This window comes from Brienomyrus brachyistius, chromosome 7, assembly GCF_023856365.1.
Source record: "Brienomyrus brachyistius isolate T26 chromosome 7, BBRACH_0.4, whole genome shotgun sequence".
NCBI lineage: Eukaryota > Metazoa > Chordata > Actinopteri > Osteoglossiformes > Mormyridae > Brienomyrus > Brienomyrus brachyistius.
The window spans coordinates 4,512,169-4,531,269 of record NC_064539.1 but is presented as its reverse complement, the minus strand read 5'-3'; the positions used below and the strand labels follow the sequence as shown (position 1 = coordinate 4,531,269).

General features: G+C 48.1%; 1 protein-coding gene across 2 annotated transcripts; it reads left to right on the top strand.

Moving 5' to 3' along the window:
• Positions 1-188: 188 nt before the first annotated feature.
• On the top strand, positions 189-19,097 carry tprn (taperin). Of its 2 annotated transcripts, none has more exons than XM_049019783.1 (4): positions 189-2,513; positions 14,110-14,299; positions 14,729-14,853; positions 15,814-19,097. In XM_049019783.1, the coding sequence occupies exons 1-4, from the start codon at positions 459-461 to the stop codon at positions 15,874-15,876; spliced, it is 2,433 nt and encodes an 810-aa protein (XP_048875740.1). In that variant the 5' UTR covers positions 189-458; the 3' UTR covers positions 15,877-19,097. The 2 variants fall into 2 exon arrangements, with proteins under 2 accessions (XP_048875740.1, XP_048875741.1); XM_049019784.1 differs by having other exon boundaries at positions 190-2,513; positions 14,732-14,853.
• Positions 19,098-19,101: the final 4 nt, after the last annotated feature.

The following is a 19,101-nucleotide window of genomic DNA, read 5'->3' as shown; positions in this document are numbered from 1 at the left end:
TAGTCTATTTAGATGTGTAGTAACGGCTGGTAAATAAAATTGATTCAACAAAAAAAAATGTAGAGGGTTAAAATAGTCTGGGGGGCGGTGCCAGTTGTTTTGATCGGCAGTCGCTCTATGCCTTGGCAACAATAGATAGAGGAGGGTTTACTACGGAGGGCGGCATAAATGCAAATTAGGGGTGCGCCTAACATAGTTGTGACCAATTCGGATGCAAGGGGAGCGTACGTGCTATTAAATGGAAGGGTGACGTAGCTGGAGTACAGGTGCAGGGGGCGGAGCCGAGGCATCAGCGAGCCAGACAGGAGGGGGAGCGCAGGAGAAGACAAGAGACGGGATGTGTGTGTACGCGTAGTGCTCGGCGCTGCAGGTACAGCGGCAGTCGGCGGATAAAGCTTCAAATTCCAGCCCTGGCGCAGCGGCAGCAAAGTTGCGGAGATCGCCCCATTCCCGTTACGATGTCTGGCGGTGATTTGCGTGTGCTCCGCCGTGAGGCTGGACAAGAGAGTCCGAGGATGCCGGCCTGGAAGAGGGAGATTCTGGAGCGACGGAAGGCGAAAGGCGGCGCGGCTGGAGCAGGTGCATCCGAGTCTTGCTCCGGCGCTACCGCATCCCGGGTTAATGGTGAAGTAACGGGAGACAGCAGCGACTCCAGAAATAAAGATAGCATTACCGGCGCGAACACCAGCAGGAACTATACCGTGAATACAGCCAGGCACCACTTCGCTGTCAAGCGAGGCAGCACCACCGCCTCCCCGGAGCTTTCTCCGGTGAAAACAAAGAAAGATCCCTGGGCTACCGTCGACCAGCGTGAGTCGACCTCGTCGGAGAAAACTGACAGTGATCACGGGGAACAAGAGAGGCTCGTACTACAGGACAGTCTAGGCCCGTTACAGGAGAACCCATTCATCAAATTGGAGAAGGAGCGCAAGAAGAGACAGGACCGCGAGAGCGTCTCACGACCAGTGCAGCACATATTGGAGTTATATGGCAACGTCCCCGGAATCCGGACAATCCGCGCTGAGAATATTATCATCATCGAATCCGATCCGGATTACTTCCCCGAGGCTGGCGGCGGTAAAACTGGCTCCAGGGTACAGCAAAACGGTACGGTGGGCAGCTACAGTTCCCTCAATGACCTGATAGACCGGAGAGGCAGTGCGGTGACCGAGATACGCGCGAAAGAGGTGGTCATTTATGATTCTTCTCTGAGCAAAAGTGAGGAGAATTTGAGCACGCTGGGACGTCCTGGTTCTGATGTGACAGCGGGATTGGGTGTGGGTCAGGGCAGAGTCAGTCGCATGCTGCAGAAATTCGACCGCAATTTTGGGAAACTGCAGCCTAAGTCTCATAGCACGGATAACCTGCTGGACCTAGAGACCCCCTCGATCAGGCCAAGACCCCAAATCTCAGCGAAGCCGGACCTAGTGCCAAAATCAGAGGTCCCACATCAGTCCGCCTCCGTCACTCACAGCCCAGAGCGCTCGCAGTCTCCCTCTGTCTTCCAGAGTCCTCAGTCTTCTAAGACCACATCGCAATCCTCTTCAGATGAGCAGGAGGGCATTGGCTGCTCTGATGGCTCGCCCTCCGTGTCTTCCTTCCGTCGGCGTTTTGAGGTCCCGGGGGGGCGCGACGTGCCGGCGAACCCCCCTGACGGAAAGGATCGGACCCCAGCTAAACTCCCAAGTGAGCTGGACGAGCTGTCCTCCAAACCCAAGGTGCCATGCTCGCCGGAGAAGCCCTGCCCATGTGCCGAGTCGCCTGTCTCTTGCTCTCCACCGCCATCGCCTCCCTCCCCCGGGTTTGAGTTCCGGCTGGCCCCACGACCCGACCTATCGGCTCTGCCTCCTGGTGACATCCAGGCCAGGGCTCTCGCCAACCTGCGCCTGCAATCGCGCAACTCCTTCACCGTCATCCCCCGGCGCCGGGGTCCCATTGCTTCTCCGGGTAGCACCGCGCCATCCAGCCCTGTGCGATCCCCACCTTCGCCCACCCTGCCACAGGACTATGTGGCAGAGGTGACCCTGGCTGCTGTGCCAACCATGCCCCTTTCCCCCGCCAAGAAGAGCGAGGGGGCCACCAGGCAAGCCAAAATGGACCCTCCTAAACCAGAGCTTCCCGCCTGCCCCTCGCCACCCCTGGGACCTGAACCAGAACCCCCAGCGCACACCCCCGTGCTGCCAGCGGAGACTGATCAGCTGCCTGTCACCAACATCGATGATGTTGAAGTGGAGCCCTCCCAGGTGGTCCCAAGTCCAGTGGTGCAGCGTCGTTCAGCGAACACCTTCACGGTGGTACCCAAACGACGACCAGAACCCCAGCCCGGCTCCCAAGAGTTCCAGGATCCTGCTGCTGGAGCCCCGGCCAGCACTACCTCGCAGCAGGCTCCGTACACACAGCTGGGCTCCCTGCTGAAGAAACGGTACCCAGCAGCCGACGAGATTGAGGTTATCGGAGGCTACCTCTCCCTGGGCCGTTCTTGCCTCTCCAAAACCGGCTCCACCGGCAAGAAGGTGAGCAAGATGTAGGCGTATGGATCTTGCATGCAGGCGCAGCCCCAGCTGCGTCCGAGCACGCTGCTGTGCACTGGCATGACATACACCGCCCCGTCGCCAGCAATCAGCACAGTCCATTAGTTTAATTTCCCAAAGGCGCACAGATATGTTAATGTGTAGCGGTGCATCAGCTGCATCATTAATATGACCGGTGACACTTACAAACACCCGTGTCCCCGCTTCGTCATTGACTCTGACTCATGTCCGCATAATTACCAACGAACAGATGTTTTTTCGCTAATTGGACATTCTTAGTTAGTATATCTGTGTTATTTTTCAGCACGGTTTTCTCGGCTGCGCTAGGTGATACTCCTTGCGAAGTGTGATGCGTGGGAGCGCCATTCAGTTACGGTATAGCCTTAAAGCGAGGTGTTGCATGGTGGCTTTTTTTTTGCAATGGCGTGGTCTGCCAGGGATTTGTCGTCTTTGTGAGGCTGAGCTATCACGCTGCATCACGTCGCGGATACGTACGATCTGTTTGATCAGGAGACTCGGAGCGTCTCGCGGCCACCTCGTAAAACCGCGCACTTGGCGCTCGCACCTTAATCCCATGATCGCGTTTCCTTCTTGACACGTTAATAACCTTTTTTTTTAACCAAAGGAAGGGAGCGTGCAAAGTTGACAAATTTCAAAACCACTGAAACCTGAAATTTAAATCCGTCTCGCATTTCAAATAGATTTAGACCTATGAGTAATGAGCTATGAATTATGCGTACAATATGCATTCACATACATCGAATTCATCCCGGTTTCTGTTTTGTTAGTGCGTGACAAATATATACATGTATTGTTAAGGGAATTTATGTTATGGTTCTTTTAATGTTGGACTGTGAGAATTGCGCTGGGATATTTGAACCCAATGGTGCTGTTTCGTGCATTTTTTATTGCCTTTATTACTTTTAATCAATGCGATGTAATCCGTATGTTTCTGAGGGAAGATTTCCTGCTACCGTATTAAAGTCCAGTGAGATTGGCGTCAGATGGTCATTACGGAGGGAGTTAAAGGGAATTATCGTCGGTTCAGTCCAAGTAAAGGCTGGCAACTGCTAGTCACTAGTAATCGTACCTGGCCCCGGCGGCCTATTTCATTGAGTAGATGCTTTCCTGGCAGATACGCGGTTGGGTGACGGAGGTGCCGGACGCCTCTATATTTAGTCGCTGACTCATAGCCAAACACGAGGTTCGTCTGTTTTAGAAGCGTAACCAGAGAAAATGAACAATTTGCTAACAGCGTGCCATTATTGAAACACCAGTATTTTGGTAACAGATAAACATCTAGTCCTAGATAAAAAGTTCTCTTCAAATATATCCGTTTGCTACACTGTTGTTTTTTTCTTAATTCTTGCTCTTGTCGTGACGACGTTAGAGTGCTGCCTGCAGACAGACCCAGGATAATATACTTTGCACATTGTCCACATTGACTGCGACTTCGTCATAAAAAGTTAGGCTCTGTGGGTCGCGTGACTTGTTCGTGACTTTGACTACATATGGTCAGTGTTCAGGTGGCTTGAGTATTAATTTTAATGTAGGACGGTAGTTAAGCAATGTTCCTGCATGTGAATTCATACAGAAGCAGGCTTGGCTGGGGTTATCGCAGTCCCATGACGAATTGGGGAAATGTTTTGTGATGGTTTCAGTATGACATGAAACACCACAGTTGAACTTTTTCTATTCATGAAAAAAATAATTCATTTTGATATTTCATTTGGTCCATGTCATTTTTTTGTAAGTTGTTGTCCTCTCGGCTCGCGGTAGGCTGAAAATTGGGATTTGAGTTTTTGTCACCATGTCAGCTGAGGTCCCTAAAAAGGGGCTATTTGGTTAAACTATGATGGGTCAGTCGTTTTAGTAAACAGGGTGGACGGTTGGGTTTGTCATTCACTAGCGGTAGCCCAGCATGAGACTCTAACCCCTGGTCACTAAGGAATATCCTCTCATGTGCAATGCTAAAATTTCAAGGGTTTTCTCTTAGTGTGGGCCAGGTGAGGATCGTTTGCTGAAAATCCAGCTGGGTCCGGCGTTGACAGGCTTGTGTGACCCACATACGTCAAAGATGATGTTTCAAACCCCCCTGTTCTTTTACTTTCTTTTTTCTTTAATCACGCTTTTAGCCTGACAGCACATCCCAGATGTGGATCTCATGCTGTTATTGGTGAAACGGGTCTGCTCTGCATTGACTGGGCCGGGGGGGGGGTAGGTGTTTGTCGTTCTACACGTTCGTTCACATGGAGCTGTAATGAGACAGCTTCAGAGGTGGGGGGGAGTGGAGCTGCTTGTCTTTGAGGTGGGTGCTTTTAGAGAGCTCTTATGGAGAAGAGCAAGTTGTGCGTTTCACAACCCCTATGTTACAAACCCCCCCCCCCCTTTCCATATTGGTCACAGATGAACTGGACTGGTTTCAGTACCGCCTGTAACTAGCAGCCAACAAATAGCAGACCTCTATTGGGCTAGATGACACGTCGGGGTCTAATCAAGCGAGCACTGTTTGGCTAGAAGGTGTGGAGATGAGCCCCTCAGGAAGGTTCTGGCTACTCTCCTGATGACCAGGCACCAGTCAGCGATATGCGACCCCTGGTGATCTTGGTTAGACAGACCCTGTAACTAGACAGACCCTGTAACTAGACCCACCTGAGTTTCCTTTTATTCTTTTTTTTTGTTTTGTAACCCAGTCTATACATAAACAGAAATCAAGTCAGACGGTGTGAAAATAGGTGTCCAAACTGTCTGAACTCCCGGCTTGGTTCTTTATCGAATGGTACCTGCTTTAGCTGCTCCTTGGGTCCTGCTCATCCGCCTTCCCTCCCTAGTCTGCTGTCCATGTTGCATAAATTGTCAGTGCCACCTAAAAGGTTAATGACAAAGTGGTAAAGACTAGCGTCTTACTCAGACCAGTAGCCTAATCGGCTTTCAGCCCGTTTATCCTTAATACCAGGTAAAATATACTGCAGTGCTCCATCCCAGCTGAAAACTAGCCTGGATGTGTGCTGCCGTGTGCCTGTGAGTCTGTATCTGGTTTGTACTGGGGTTCACTTTTCACGCTGACGAAAAGTAGATCTACCGTGACTCTCATGAGGAAAAGTGGTTCCAGGATGGCCGGAAAACTTATACCTGAGGTTCGATCCCATTTACCTAAAGGTATTTTGTGTTTTAAAAATACTTGTGCACCTTTAGTGCTTGCTCATTTCTCTCTGAGCAAAAATAACTCATCCGAGTAAATTTGTGATTTCTGGGAACAAACCGGCCAAGCTGGTATCTGAAGTACAGAAATGCTGCGCCGTCACAGCTCATAAGGAAGCATTCCTTCCGTTGTGAGATCAAGATTAATTTGGTTTTATTGCTGCTGTATTCGGCCCTACACTGTCATGCTTCTCGGCTGTTTTTACTGTACTTTGGGACAGCCCTACGGTTGTTGGTGCCCGGGACTCGCATAACTGAGTTGGTGAATAATAGTGCAAAACAGACATAAATGAAGGCAGGATCTTTGGTGAATATGCATTTTAATTAGCTGGTGGAAGAATGAAATGTACTTGTCACTTATTTTTGTTCAAAAATAGTAACTTTGTTTCCTGGGACACAATGGATGACGAGCGAGGGTGGATTTTTTTGAGAATGAGGCGGGTGGGCGTTCCCACGTGTGATACGGAGATCCACAAAGGCTGTCTGCTGCCTCAAACACGGTATGAAATGCAGGGAGGGAGATGCATTGTGCCTCTCTGAGGTCCCCATGTCATGTATATTTATACACACTAAGCAAACTCTATTCAAATTTGCTTCTCTGCAACTAATCCTTTTTGAAGACTGTGACAGAGAATTCTTGTACTTGGATATTTGCATTAGTGCTGACATCACCATCAGTCCAGTTCGATAACCGGCTAGGTCCACATACTCGGGCGAAGTAGTGAGCTGTGCAACTGGTCCGGGGGGTTTGGGGGGTGGGGTTCAAGCTTGTCTTGCCCTGCCCCTCAGCACATTTGGGCACCCCCTACAAGGGGACAAAGGTGCACATTATGAGGTGTTGACTACTCATGAAGGAATGTGCACAATGTACGAAAGGGAAACTGGCATGCTGTGTCGGAGGGGAGAAGCCTGTGCGTGTTTTTCAGGTATATATTACTCTTGTTATGGTTACTGCCATGCATCGTTGCCTGAAAACATCCAAGGGAGATTCACGCGCTTCCAGTTTTTTCGATAGTCCATTCTTTGGCGATAGGTCTCACCCATTGTGTGGGATGATTCAGCGGTCATGCCGCCCCGCTTTGCCATCCACACCCTTAGCCTTTCCTCATTCATCCCTCTCTCTCTCTCTCTCTCTCTCTCTCTGTCTCTTACTCTCTCCTCCCCCTCCTACACGTCTCGTCACTGATCTGGGTACGTCTATCCCATAAGGTCGAGTGCCATCATCTCTCCTCAACCCCTCCCTCGCCGCTAAAGCGCTCCAGCACCTACTGGGATTCATCACCGTCCGCCTGCTTGCTGGCGCGTGCGTCTGCTTGGAACCGGAAATATCTGGTTCTGATCAAATAACCTGGTAACGTTGTGGCTGCTCTGCAGAGTTTTGCTGAATAAAGTCGCACAAGAGTAATGGGGGATTTGCTGTTTTCGAGGGTTCGCCCCCGGGATGGGCTGAACTACACGGAACCTTTCTGTTTATGTGTCGTTTGCATTTTAAATGGCAAGGTCAAAATCCAGGCCATAACAAGGATTCTTCAATGGACACGCCCCCCTCCCTCCTCGCTTTCCATCCGCACGTCTGAGATGGCCGTGCCCCCGCAAGCTCGACTCCCATCACCTGCTCGGAAGCACCCTGACTAGCTCTCTCTCTCGCAAGAGACTACAGTCTCTTCACCCTGTGAGCTCATGTAATTAGGATTCAAACAGCAAAGCACAGCTGCCACTGTCATATTTAATTCAGACTGATCTGGGATCAGTGTGTGTCTGTGTGTGTGCATGTGGGCAGCCAGGTGTGGGAAGCCTTTCTAATGTAGTGTAGAGTTCTTTTTTGTGGTACTGTATTTTTGTGTGGGAAAAACTACAGCTCTTGTGCTACTGTGCACAAATTAGACATGGTGAGAGATCTTGGTTAAGAAGAGACATTACTAAGTATGAGTAAATAATGCAGGGACATGAAAGACTAGGACAGCAGCTTGTTTTATTATCAGCATCACGTTGGCATGTCTTGTGCCTGGTGAGTATGTGTATATATACTCACTAAGCAAATTCTAGTCAAATGTGCTTCTGTGAAAACAAATATTGAAGTGATTCTTTTTGAAACTATGACTCATCCAGGGTTTTTTCCCAGGCATTTAAAATTTGGATCGTTGCTTCGTCCAAAGAGGGTGTCCGGAAAGTGTGTCTGTTCCAGTGGGACTGGTTCTCTTTCCGGAGGGAGGGGTCGTCCTCTCCGGCCTCTGCTTCCGGGCATCCGTGTCCCCACTCTCTCGTTTCGCTGCCTCTGCGGCGCCGTATCTGTGCCTTCTGTCACCGGGCAACATCAACCCTGGCCATTCTATCCCATCATTAGAATTCCTGGAGGCCAACGGGACCATCAGATGCATCACTTCCACGCACGGCTGCTCAGGAACGGGGTCAGGACCACACAGGTCTGACCACATTTCCGAACATACTGGCCCTAGAGAAGCATGTAATTCGAAGCGTCTCCGTCGCGCTCCATGTGGTGTTTGAGGCCGGTGCTCACTTGTGGGGTCCCACGCAGTCGCATTGCTAAGTTGCCACGTCTCAGAAGGGGAATGCCTGGGAGCTTGGCTACACTGTAAATAATGCACACAGGACGCAGTGCGTTCCCTCGCTTGCTACCGCTCGGTGTATCCTGTCACCCCACTGCCGTCATGCCGCACCGGTCCGCTGTGGTCTCGGGTGACTGCCGAGGAACGGGACACGAGGAGGAGCTCGTCCAGTGATGACTGGGCCTGAGGTGTGTTTTGTTGTTAGCGTAGGAACTGGGTTTGGCTGTTCAGTTGCGTCTGTGGGCTTGTGGCTGACATTTTTCCTTGTGCCTCGAGGGAGGCAGGGTGTGTCTGCCACCGTCCTTGCACTCCCCTGGGAAGGAGATCATTGAAGTCCTGCCTTTCCCACCCTCTCCCTTCCCAGCCTCTGATGGAAGCGCAGTGGAGCGCTCCACGCCCCAAATTTATGGCTCAGACAAAGAACGTGAGCATAACAGGAAAAAGGAAAGAAAAAAATAAACCGGGTAGGCCAGGCAGGGGGGTGGTTTATTCTTTTATTGTCTCTTGTTTTATGCTCAATGGTGCTAATATTAAACTCGGCAGTTGAATATCAGCAGCGATCAAGTGTCTCCTCAACCTATCCACCATCCTTGCTGAGAAGCCTTAGCAAGCTTCCTCATACCCTGGCATCCCAGAACGGCATCCGTCGTCGGATCCTCAGTACTTGATGGGTAGTAGAGGAGAGAATCATGAGGATTGCACCCCTCCCCCCTGCCTTAGCTTGTCTCGTTGTAGACGTTCCTCCCCTTTCCTTGTCCTGTGTCATCGTGGAACTTCTTTCCTTGCCATGGCCTGTTTCCGTGAAGACTTTACCCCTCCTTGCATCAGCCTGTGTTGTCATCAACCTTTCCCTCCTTTTCCCTATTCTGTCAAATCATAAACCTCTTCCCCCTTGTTTTGGCCCTCTCTCATTTTAGACACCCCTTTCTTTGGCCTGTCTTGTTGTAGACCCCCCTCTTTTATCCCTTAGCCCATCTTGTCATAAACCTTTTACCGCCTTACCTTAGCCTGTCATTGACCTCCCCCCTTGCCTTCACTTTCTCTTCATTGACTCTCCCCCCTCATAGTCTGTCCATCATAGACCTCCCCCCTCTTGTCATAGCTTGTCTCATGTCAGACCTTCCGCCCCCTTGCCTTTCCCTGAGACCTCTTCTAAGTAGTGAATGAGCCAATGAAATCCATCATCCTTCTCTATTGAAAATGGCTGATTGTCCATTGTTTCAGTGGTCATGTCTTTAACTCTCAAGCTGTCATCATTGAATATTGACTAAAATCTGAATATGGACCGGCAGTATCGACCAAGATTAGCACATTGGACAAAGGCCAATGTCTTGATTTCCAGCGAAATATTGTGTAACGCTAACATGTTAATCGATATATTGTGCATCTCTACCTTGACCCATCTAATTATAGCCCGTGCCTTCCTTGTCCCCCTAACCCCTGTCTTGTTGTTGCCATTGCCAACCTTTGCCTTGGCCTGTCTTGTTGTAGACTTCTCCTACCTCATTGTGGAAAATACCCACTCATTTGCCTTGGCCTGTCTCGGAACATTCATTTGCCCAGTTGCAGATGTTCTCCCCATCTGTCCTTTCCCTTTGTCCTCAAGAGTCTCCGGCAAACCTGGAGATGGGTGCATGCAGATGGTGCCAAGCGTCGCATTTCCGGCACGAGGTCGCATGTGCACAAGGCTCCCGTTATCAAGCAATGCATCATCCCTCATTCCCACCCCTGGATGTCAGGCTCCCTGTTCCCAAACCCAAGGTCCTAAATAGTCGGGTACTTCTGTGGTCTATCCCACAAAGAGTGTCTGGTGTGGCGGGCAGTAGGGGGGGCACACTAGGCTTTATCAACACCGCCGAAGCGTGCGGTGCTGAATGAAAACGTCCCCGGGGGCTTGAATGAGCCCACTGTGAAGTCCATGCAGCGAAATAGGTCCCTTCTGCTCTTGATAATGCTGGCTTTTACAGCCGGTGGCGGAGGGGAAGTGCCAGAGAGGGAATCGAAACACTGCGGGTAAGCAAAAAGAGCGCTGCTGGCTCGGACCATGTACCAGAGAGAAGTGAGAACGATCCCTGGTCACACACATGTCACTGCGTGTATCCCCTGGTTTCTCAGACCACACTCTTTTTGGGAATTTCTGAGAAATTCATCCTGGATATAAATAAACCAGTGCATCCAATGTAGTACCACATGGCACTGGAAACAATGATTGATTTTTTTTTTCCCTCTTTCCTTTTCATATCAGCGAGACCCAATGAAGCCCACGAGTCAGCTGGGTGAGCTCCGATAGGCTAAGCAAATTATTATCAAGCTAATGACCTTCAGATAGCCTTTGTTCTCATTCTTTTACTGATTTTAGGTCTTGTCTTGAATGCCCTTTGAATGGTGCACAAGCAGAAGGCCTTAAGTTGGTTCGCGGACAGGAACTGATCCGAAGCCAGTATTCCAGTGGGCCATGGAACGCTATGGATTTTGGTTAACATACAAAAAAAATAGCATATATTTTCAATTTTTTGTGACTCCCTCATGTTTGCGTTTATGTATTATGTTTGCATCTGAAAGAAGTGGTTGCACTTGCTGATCAATCCTCCAGCACCCCCTGGCCATTTTACCAGTCTGAAATTTATTGCATGACGTAAAGCAGTCTGTGGGAAAAGTTTTGGAACCCCTTGCATAAGTAACATGTCTGGTTTGTGTTATGTGTATAGAGACAGGTTGAGGTGGTCACAGTCAGATCTGTCCTCCTCTGGACCTGCTGGGGGGCAGAAGTGAGCAGCTCCTGACTCCCTGTGACCGACTCACCTTGATTGCGAGGCCCTCCCCATGGACGCCCGAGAAGTGTGTGTGGGACCAGCCTTCTGTCTTTCACATTGTGCTGACAGCAGGGATCTTTATTTGGTCTCTTTATCTGGTGCCGTTATTGATGCTTGGAGCAGTGTGGGACAGGTTTAAAGGGGCCCTGTGCTCAGGGCGGGTTTGTTGTTTATGGAGAACCACTTCATTTTGGGGCCCCCTTAGTGTAATGAATGTTTGTAGCCAAAACGGGGGGAAACCTCTGGGGCCGCACTCAAATGTATGGTATGAGTGGTGGTAAACCCCACCACTGCCCATGCTCTGAAGCGTGCATCAAAAAGGCTATATTTGAGCTCAGTTTTAACACAGCTATTATTAGTTAGCTGTGTGTGTCTTTATATGTAGCCATCCAACTAACATCACTGAGAACCAGCAGTTTGCGGTTAAGCATGCCTTCAGTGACTGGGCTGAAATGCCCGGTTCCACAGGGTCACTGAAAGAGTCCTGAATTCCAGACACAGCACAGAGCAAACAGTGTCCCAGTATGGGAGCGGAAACGATCCGGAAAGGGCTATTACCAAGCCGGCCTGCGAATGCAAATTGGAACAGCTGAGAGGAGCGAGGTGCAGCCCCCCCCCCCCCCCCCCCCCCCTCCCCCGCCTCTCTAGGATTAGTTTGTCGCTGCAGGCAGAGATGTGGCTGATGACACCGTGGAAGCATGTGATGGAAGTGAATGTTTAATGTGGCCAAGTTCGGCCGGTCTGAAGCTATGTGGATGCAGGTGCCAGAACAGCATTCAGGTTTGGGGGGCCAAGCAGGCGGAACACAAAAAGATGGTGATGTGTGGGAATCTGTGTTTTTTTTTGTCTGACTCTTTGTCAGTCAAGTCAGTCAGTGCCTGGAGTCAGTGCCTGGAAAGCTCTACAAAGCCTGGAATGGCGTCAGTAACGCACTCGGTTCAAAGGAGCTGTCACTTAATGACTAACATCTGTTATTGTGTGCCCTTTGCCCTTGTGTGTGTCATTCTCATTGTGGCTCTTGCAAGAAACTCTGCAGCTTCAAAAGATGTGGAAAAGAAACGTAAACACTGCGCGTGACTCACAGGCCGGGAATGAGCGTGCTGATCCTTCCTGTGACTATGTAGGTAAACCAGACAGACGGCGGAATCGGGGTCATCGCGAGCAGAGCTGTGGCCTGGGTCAGCCTGAGGCCTCACCTTGGGGCCGGGGAGAAGCCCGCTGGTCTGTGTCCCGAGGATGGCGCCAGATCTGACCCAGGGGTCCCCCTGAGGCGCGACACATGGCGGGCTTGGCAGCCACGGCTCATCGAATCGGCTCGGGCGCGTCGGGGGCAGCCACGGGGGCCCGGTTATCGAAACGCCGCAGATGTCGAGCCGTTCCGTTTTAGGTCTTCGATGGGAAATGCCCCTGGCAGAAAGGAAGAAGGAGAAAGAGCCTGAATTAATGAAGGACAGAAGGAGTTTCCAGGCTGCCCTCTGTAAAGTGGGCCAGTGCGCTTTTCGCTAATAGGCCAGTAGGGTTTGTCCCTGCTCTGGACCTGGAGGCCACTGTTGGTCAATGCTGGGTCAGAAAGGTCATGATCCTGCCGTCTGCGGGCAGGTTTAGCCTGCATTGACTAATCTGAGTTTTTTTACCCAAAGAAGAACTCACAGGCAGGGTCTCTTATACCAGGCAGGAGAGCCTTGACCCAGCTGAATGTTCATGATGGCCTAAATTTTGGAGCCACCTGTTGGGCACTATTTAAAAATACATATGAAGTCCTACAAACCGCCCCCCCATAAAATGTATACTGTAATACATATATATATATATATATATATAATGTTTTAGTAACTATGCTTGTGGTTTATGCTCCTCTTTAGGTATGTATTATCTCTATCGATATCTATGACGTAATCACATACAGACCAGTACTGCAAGTTACCCACCCACAAATCTGAGCTTCACTGAACCTGCAGGCTGAGATCGCCTTGACTTCTTTTTAACAAATAACCAAATTGATTGTTAAATATCCTGTGTTTTTAAAGTGTGTTGATATTTAACACACAGTGTGCAGTGGCAATTTTAACTAAGGCGCATTTATTGACGGTTGAAAACGTTAAATAGGTTGCACTTCATTGAACCCCTCCGGGTGAGACCTCTTTGCTCGTCCAGCTGCATTACAAAAGCTCCCAGAAAGAAAGCAGATGCATTAATATAGGGCAAAACGTAAAACATTGCATTATAGCGCCACCATCAGGCTGATGGGTATAGTTTTACTAGACTGAGTAGCAGGGGGGAATTTTCCACCATTTCACCAAATTTGGTGTTTTAATGCAGAATAATAATAATAATTAATAATAATAATGAAAAGAGAAGATCTTAGCAAAATACAGTTGGGTTCCAGCACTGCATACTTGGACCCTACAATAGTAAATAAATAAAATGAATGTTTATAATGCAGTGCTACAGTATAGGTTATGTTACTGCGTCATTTTTAATGTGCAATGCAGTGCAGGATGAGTGTAAGTGCCCTGAAAGCTGGGCAGGGTTTGGGACCCTTAACTAATCAAATAGCAAAAAGGCAAAAATGAACTTTTGAAGGCCTGGGGATGTCAGTCTGAGGATGAACATTGCTGCTCACCTGAGACGGCTCTCTGTCCAGAGGATGGGCCTTATTATCCAGCATGGAGCACAGTTTGGCTTGATATAAAGCTATTTTTAGGCCTTTCTACTTTGTGTATACGTTTATAAATATCCCACCCTCTGTTAGCTGTGTTCTTGCAGTATCTTGTTTGTTTTGCCTTGTATTGGACATTTATCACTGGTCTCGTCTGCAAACTTCCTTCATTGTTTGGATTAGCCTTTAGGGTTGTGTGGCCATCGTGTGTGTTTTTTTTATATTCTTGCATTTGGAAATGCGGATTTTTCACTCACTACACCTTTGACCCCAGCCAGTTCAGATTTGTGCCCCCCCCCCTCCCCCCTGTTAACCTGCTCCCCATTCACGCCCGGCAGCTGAAGATCTCCTTCAATGAGTCGAGCCTGCACAGCACCTTCGAGTACCCCTCGGAGAGCAGCCTGTGGGGTGACGATGATGAGGACGAGGAGGAGAAGGAGGAGGAGGAGGAGGAGGCCAAGGCAGAGCGCATCTCCATCCCACGGCCCAGCTACTCCAGCTCTCCCACGCAAGCCCCCTCCAGCATGGGTGAGAAACTGGGGCAGATGGTGACGAAACAAAGTATATTCCAAAGTTAACAGAACATCAGTGAAGATGTAGGCAGGGTTTTAAAAAAAACTTGGAGGTGTATGAGCAACTTCCCCACTGTCGGTATAATACATCTATCAGATTTATTGGCCACATACAGCAGAAGGAGTAGGCTGGGTAACAAAGGAGTGGGGGGAAATAAAAATAGTTCCAACGATCTCCGAATAGCTGGAGGTGTAACATAGTACAGCTTATACTATGACATCAGTGGAGACACCTAGTGGTGAGAGTCTGTAAGTTTCGTGGCATCTGGTAAAAAACGATGCAAGGTTTGTGATTACATTTTTTGTATTGCTTTTTGCATATTTTATGTTGTGCACAGAAATGATGAATTTACTCTTTCTTTCTGGCTCATTTTCTCCCTGCTAGCAGACCTTTCTAGCTACACCCCAAAGCACGGTGTAGATTTCAGCAGCTGGCAGGAACAGAAGCTGGACGACCCTACTTTCCTCACGAACCCCGAGTCCCGAGAGCCGTCCGCAGAGGACGTGATGGTGAGACAAACTGCCAAACTATTAATCTGCATTTTCAAGTCACTGAGTATTACTTGAAGGCTATTTTACATTGAGCTCAGAGGCTTGAAGCAGAATCTGTGACCATGGTGATAACAAGTAATGCAGACACAGACTTCAGTGTCTTGAAGGTCACTGGTTCAAGTCCCAAAACAGATCCCACTCTCATATCTTTGAGGAAGCTTATTGCCCAGTAAAATATTGAGAACTAAATGTATTAAATTATAATTTGCTTTGGATAAACATATTAGTAGTAGGTACCAGCAAGGAAATATTGAAAATTGGCCCAGGTTAGATTTAATAAGCCACTATGTTTCATTTTGATATCAAATAAGGATACTATTTAAATTCATTATCTTTAAGTGTTTTTGCAATATGGCTGTTGGGGTATTCCATGACCCGATGAATGGGGACCTCGCTTTCATTTCAGTGGCGCAAATTGTGGGATTTTGCTACAAATCTCCCGAAAAACCTTTATTTTGGTACCTGATTTAATGTTTTTGTAGGCTTCTATGAGAAAATGAGGTGAAATAAAAAAAGAAAGAAATTCACCAATCTTTTGGGTGAAGAATGCTGAACAGCTTGCTCTACAAAAGAGCAAATTGAAGGAGGCGTAAAAAGAATTTTCCCACGGGGACAATAAAGGATCGAGCATTATTATTATTATTGTTATTATTATCATTATTATTATTATTATTATTAATAAAAGAGTTTGCATTTTGGTTTTCAAAACCAAAAGTTGGCAAAAAGAGTAAGAAATATCCTGTATTTCTTGTGAAAATTTTTATTTTATTACGTGCTATTCCTGAGAGAGAGATCTTCAGTTTTTTTTTGCTAAAAGCTTTTTGCCGGGTTTTTACACGTTACCCCAGTCAACAGTCAGCAGCTAAATGTACACTGAAGTAATGAGCTTGTTTTAATAAACGATTCCTGCCCCCCCAGCTCACTCCTGCCGACAGCACATCCCTCTCGGACTTCAGCAGCGAGCCTGCCCTTTACTTTTGACCCCAATGTGACCTGCATGGGGACCAGCGCCTGCCTGCCCAGAAAGCCCACATCACGCCATGGGACCAGAGACCCCCCGCCACCTACCACCCGACCACGGCTGGACCGCGAACCTGTCAGAGCAGGGCTCCTCTACTGTCCCCACCTGCTTAACCCCCACCCCCCCCCCCCCCATCTAGAACGAGACTGCTTTGGACTGTGATATGCAAGACCGAGCATGTCTGAAGTGAGATTATTTTCCTTTATCCAGCATCCATCCTTTCAAACACCCCCACTGGAAGAGAAGTTGTAAGCAGTTCTAAGTCTCACATGTGGGTGCGTCATATTATGACTGGCCAAGACATACGTCTAGGCTCATACCATTTTGTCTATGGAGGGGGGGATACCTTCAAAATTAACATGAGCAAAAAACAACAACTGGACCACCAGACATCTGTGTCTGGATTCGCTGTAGTGATGTGGGGTGTTGCGGTATAAAAACATTCCAAGATGAACATAGACATCAGGATTTAAGAAAAAAAGATCAAAAATGATTTTGATAGTGAAAAAGGTGCCACACATCTTCTCTGTGTTTTTGTAAATGCATGATCTGATTTCTGGTGAGTCCACGTCTCTAATGTACACACTCCTCTAAGACTCTTTTTTTTTTAATTATTTTTTAAAAATAAGTATCTATGCCGTATCTCGGAAGCAGATGCCCGGATGGCCGGACCCTGAGCAGTTTACATTAGATCTGGGGTGAAGGTCACGAACCTCTTTTGAGTTTTCAGGCAGCTATGCTAATGTCTGCCCTGACATGACCCGGGATGTGACCCGGAGATTATGCGCGTCCTGACTCCTTTACATGAATGATGTGGGTTCATATCCCAGTAGAGAAGCCTGCTTATGACTATGGTGTAAAAAATGTTTTAGATGAAGTTTATCAAATTCGTGGGCATATTAGTATATATAAATATATATATTACTCTTACTGTAATTACAAATTCCACCTCATTACTGGAGATGTTATGTGGTATACAGACGACAAATTGTTAATTTACCTAACCGAGCTACTCCGCCCTGTTTCTGAGATGTCTTGAAAGGCTTTTGCCATCAGTAATAATTAGGTTTTTAACGGTGGACATGTCTAAAATATTTTAGCCTTAAAGATGTTGTTAGGTTTGCTGTCTGTTCCGGTGTAGGGGGTTTGCACCTAACCCAGACGGTAACTGCTATTCCTGAGGTGACTGTCTGTTCTGATGGGCTTCGACAGAATCCTCAGCCAGATGCATTGTGGGAAAGGCAGAGGATTTCTCTGCAAGAATTCTGCATAAACCGGTGGCACAGATCAAACCTGGAGTGGTATGAAACGATTTAGGAAGGTTGTAACCCTGTTGGAGTTGTGTTGCACACTTATAGGGCCTTGTTTACCCTCATGTACAGGGAAGTCGCTTGGTTTCACTGGTGACCAGCGTGTCGGCGGAAATGGTAGTTAACCCATCCGCGCTTGTGATGATGAAGCTGGTGGCTATGTTAATATTCACGAAATTGAAATCAGAGGCCGTTTTGTGTGAGGTTGTGACTCCTCCCTCTTTTTAGATGGATTCCTAAAACACGCCAAGTGACTCTTATGCATGTACGTAAGTCGACTGCTACCGTGGTCCCCTAACCAACATTGTGATCACCACGCACCTCAAATGTCCTCCATTGGCCAGTATTGTTGTATAGCCTATAGCCTCTGGGACAGTGTTTTGATCAAGTTTAAGTTATTTTGTGCATTTTCTTCCCTCTTATCATACCTTAAAGCCAATAGCTAAAGTGATTTCCGTGAGACAAGACGCTGATAACCAATTAGGGATGTAGGTAGTGGGGCTGGAGACCAGAGGAGGAGGTCTGAGAAGATTTAGCATCTTACTTTTAATGCTCTTAAGTTTATTAAGTTAATTTGCACTGTTTTTTTTTGTTTTATAATTGCTTCATTTGCACTTCACGCCGTTTGTCCGCCCTCCATCCAATCAACGGACAGCGTGAACAAGGCAAAGGGAGGGTGGAAGCGGGTGACCCAGCACATCAAAGAAATGTGCGATTACCAGTGTCCGCCCCCCCGGCAGGCATCGGCTGGCAAAGGAATATCTGCAATGCCACCCGAGAGTGCTCAACACAGCCTAGTCTTATACCACCCCCCCCCCCATTAAGTGAAGGCCAGGCCTGTAGCCCTTCCAACGACGATCACTGCCCAAGAATCCCTGGACACCCTTCATCCAGCCATGAGCTGCAGAGCAACAAATGGGGCATCATACCAGTTAATGGAGAAGTGCTAGTTAATGGATGAAGTGAGAGGCCAGTGTCTGTGTAACAGAGACCAGGGGTTAATATGAGCCAGCCTGTCTCAGATGAGCCTTCACCCCCCCCCTCCCCACCCCTTCCCTCGAGACTCGAGAGTGCTCTCGCTGCTACGCAGGCTCCTTGATTGATCTGCTGCAAGGTCACTCACGTACAAGAGTGTGGGGGTCATTCAAGCAGAAGCACCAATTAGAAAAGACCTTGACAGCAGGGGGGGGGCGGGCCATAGAGTGACATCAGTGCCACCACTCTCTGGGATTTATACCTCAAAGCAGACACAATTCACATACATATCAGTAGTATTCTGAAAAGGTAAAGTTACCAAAAGGGAACAGTGGTAACAACAGCAGATGTCTTTGAGGCTATGAAATTTATATTATATTAATAATGGAAATCGAGACATCGGATTGGGCCAGATGCCTGCCTGTAGAGGATGATTGGCTAGGACTGATGTGTGGGAAAAACATCCCAGTTTCACCATTGTCTCTCCATGTACACAAAATGTTTTTTTTTTTTTTTTAAATATGGGATTTTTTTTTTACTGTATTCCTTTTCTTTGTCAATCAATTGTCCGCATCAGATAAATGTACTAATACAATAATTTATACTTGTAAATGATTATGAGAAAAAAGGTTGTCAAAAAAACTGAGATGCAAATGGGGAAAAAGAAAATAAATTGATGAAGCCTAGAATGTGGCGAATCTTGCCGGTCTGGGCTGTGATGCACGCTGAAGTCCTCACTGCAAGCTGCTCGACTTCATTGTAGCAATATTTCAAATCTTTCAGTCCATTAGATATCTACGAGGCCACTGGCTACTTCGACGTCATTCCACCAATCAGATAGTGCCACCCGCACCAATCACGAAGCTGCACACAGCAAGGTCGTTCAAAGTGTAGAGTGGC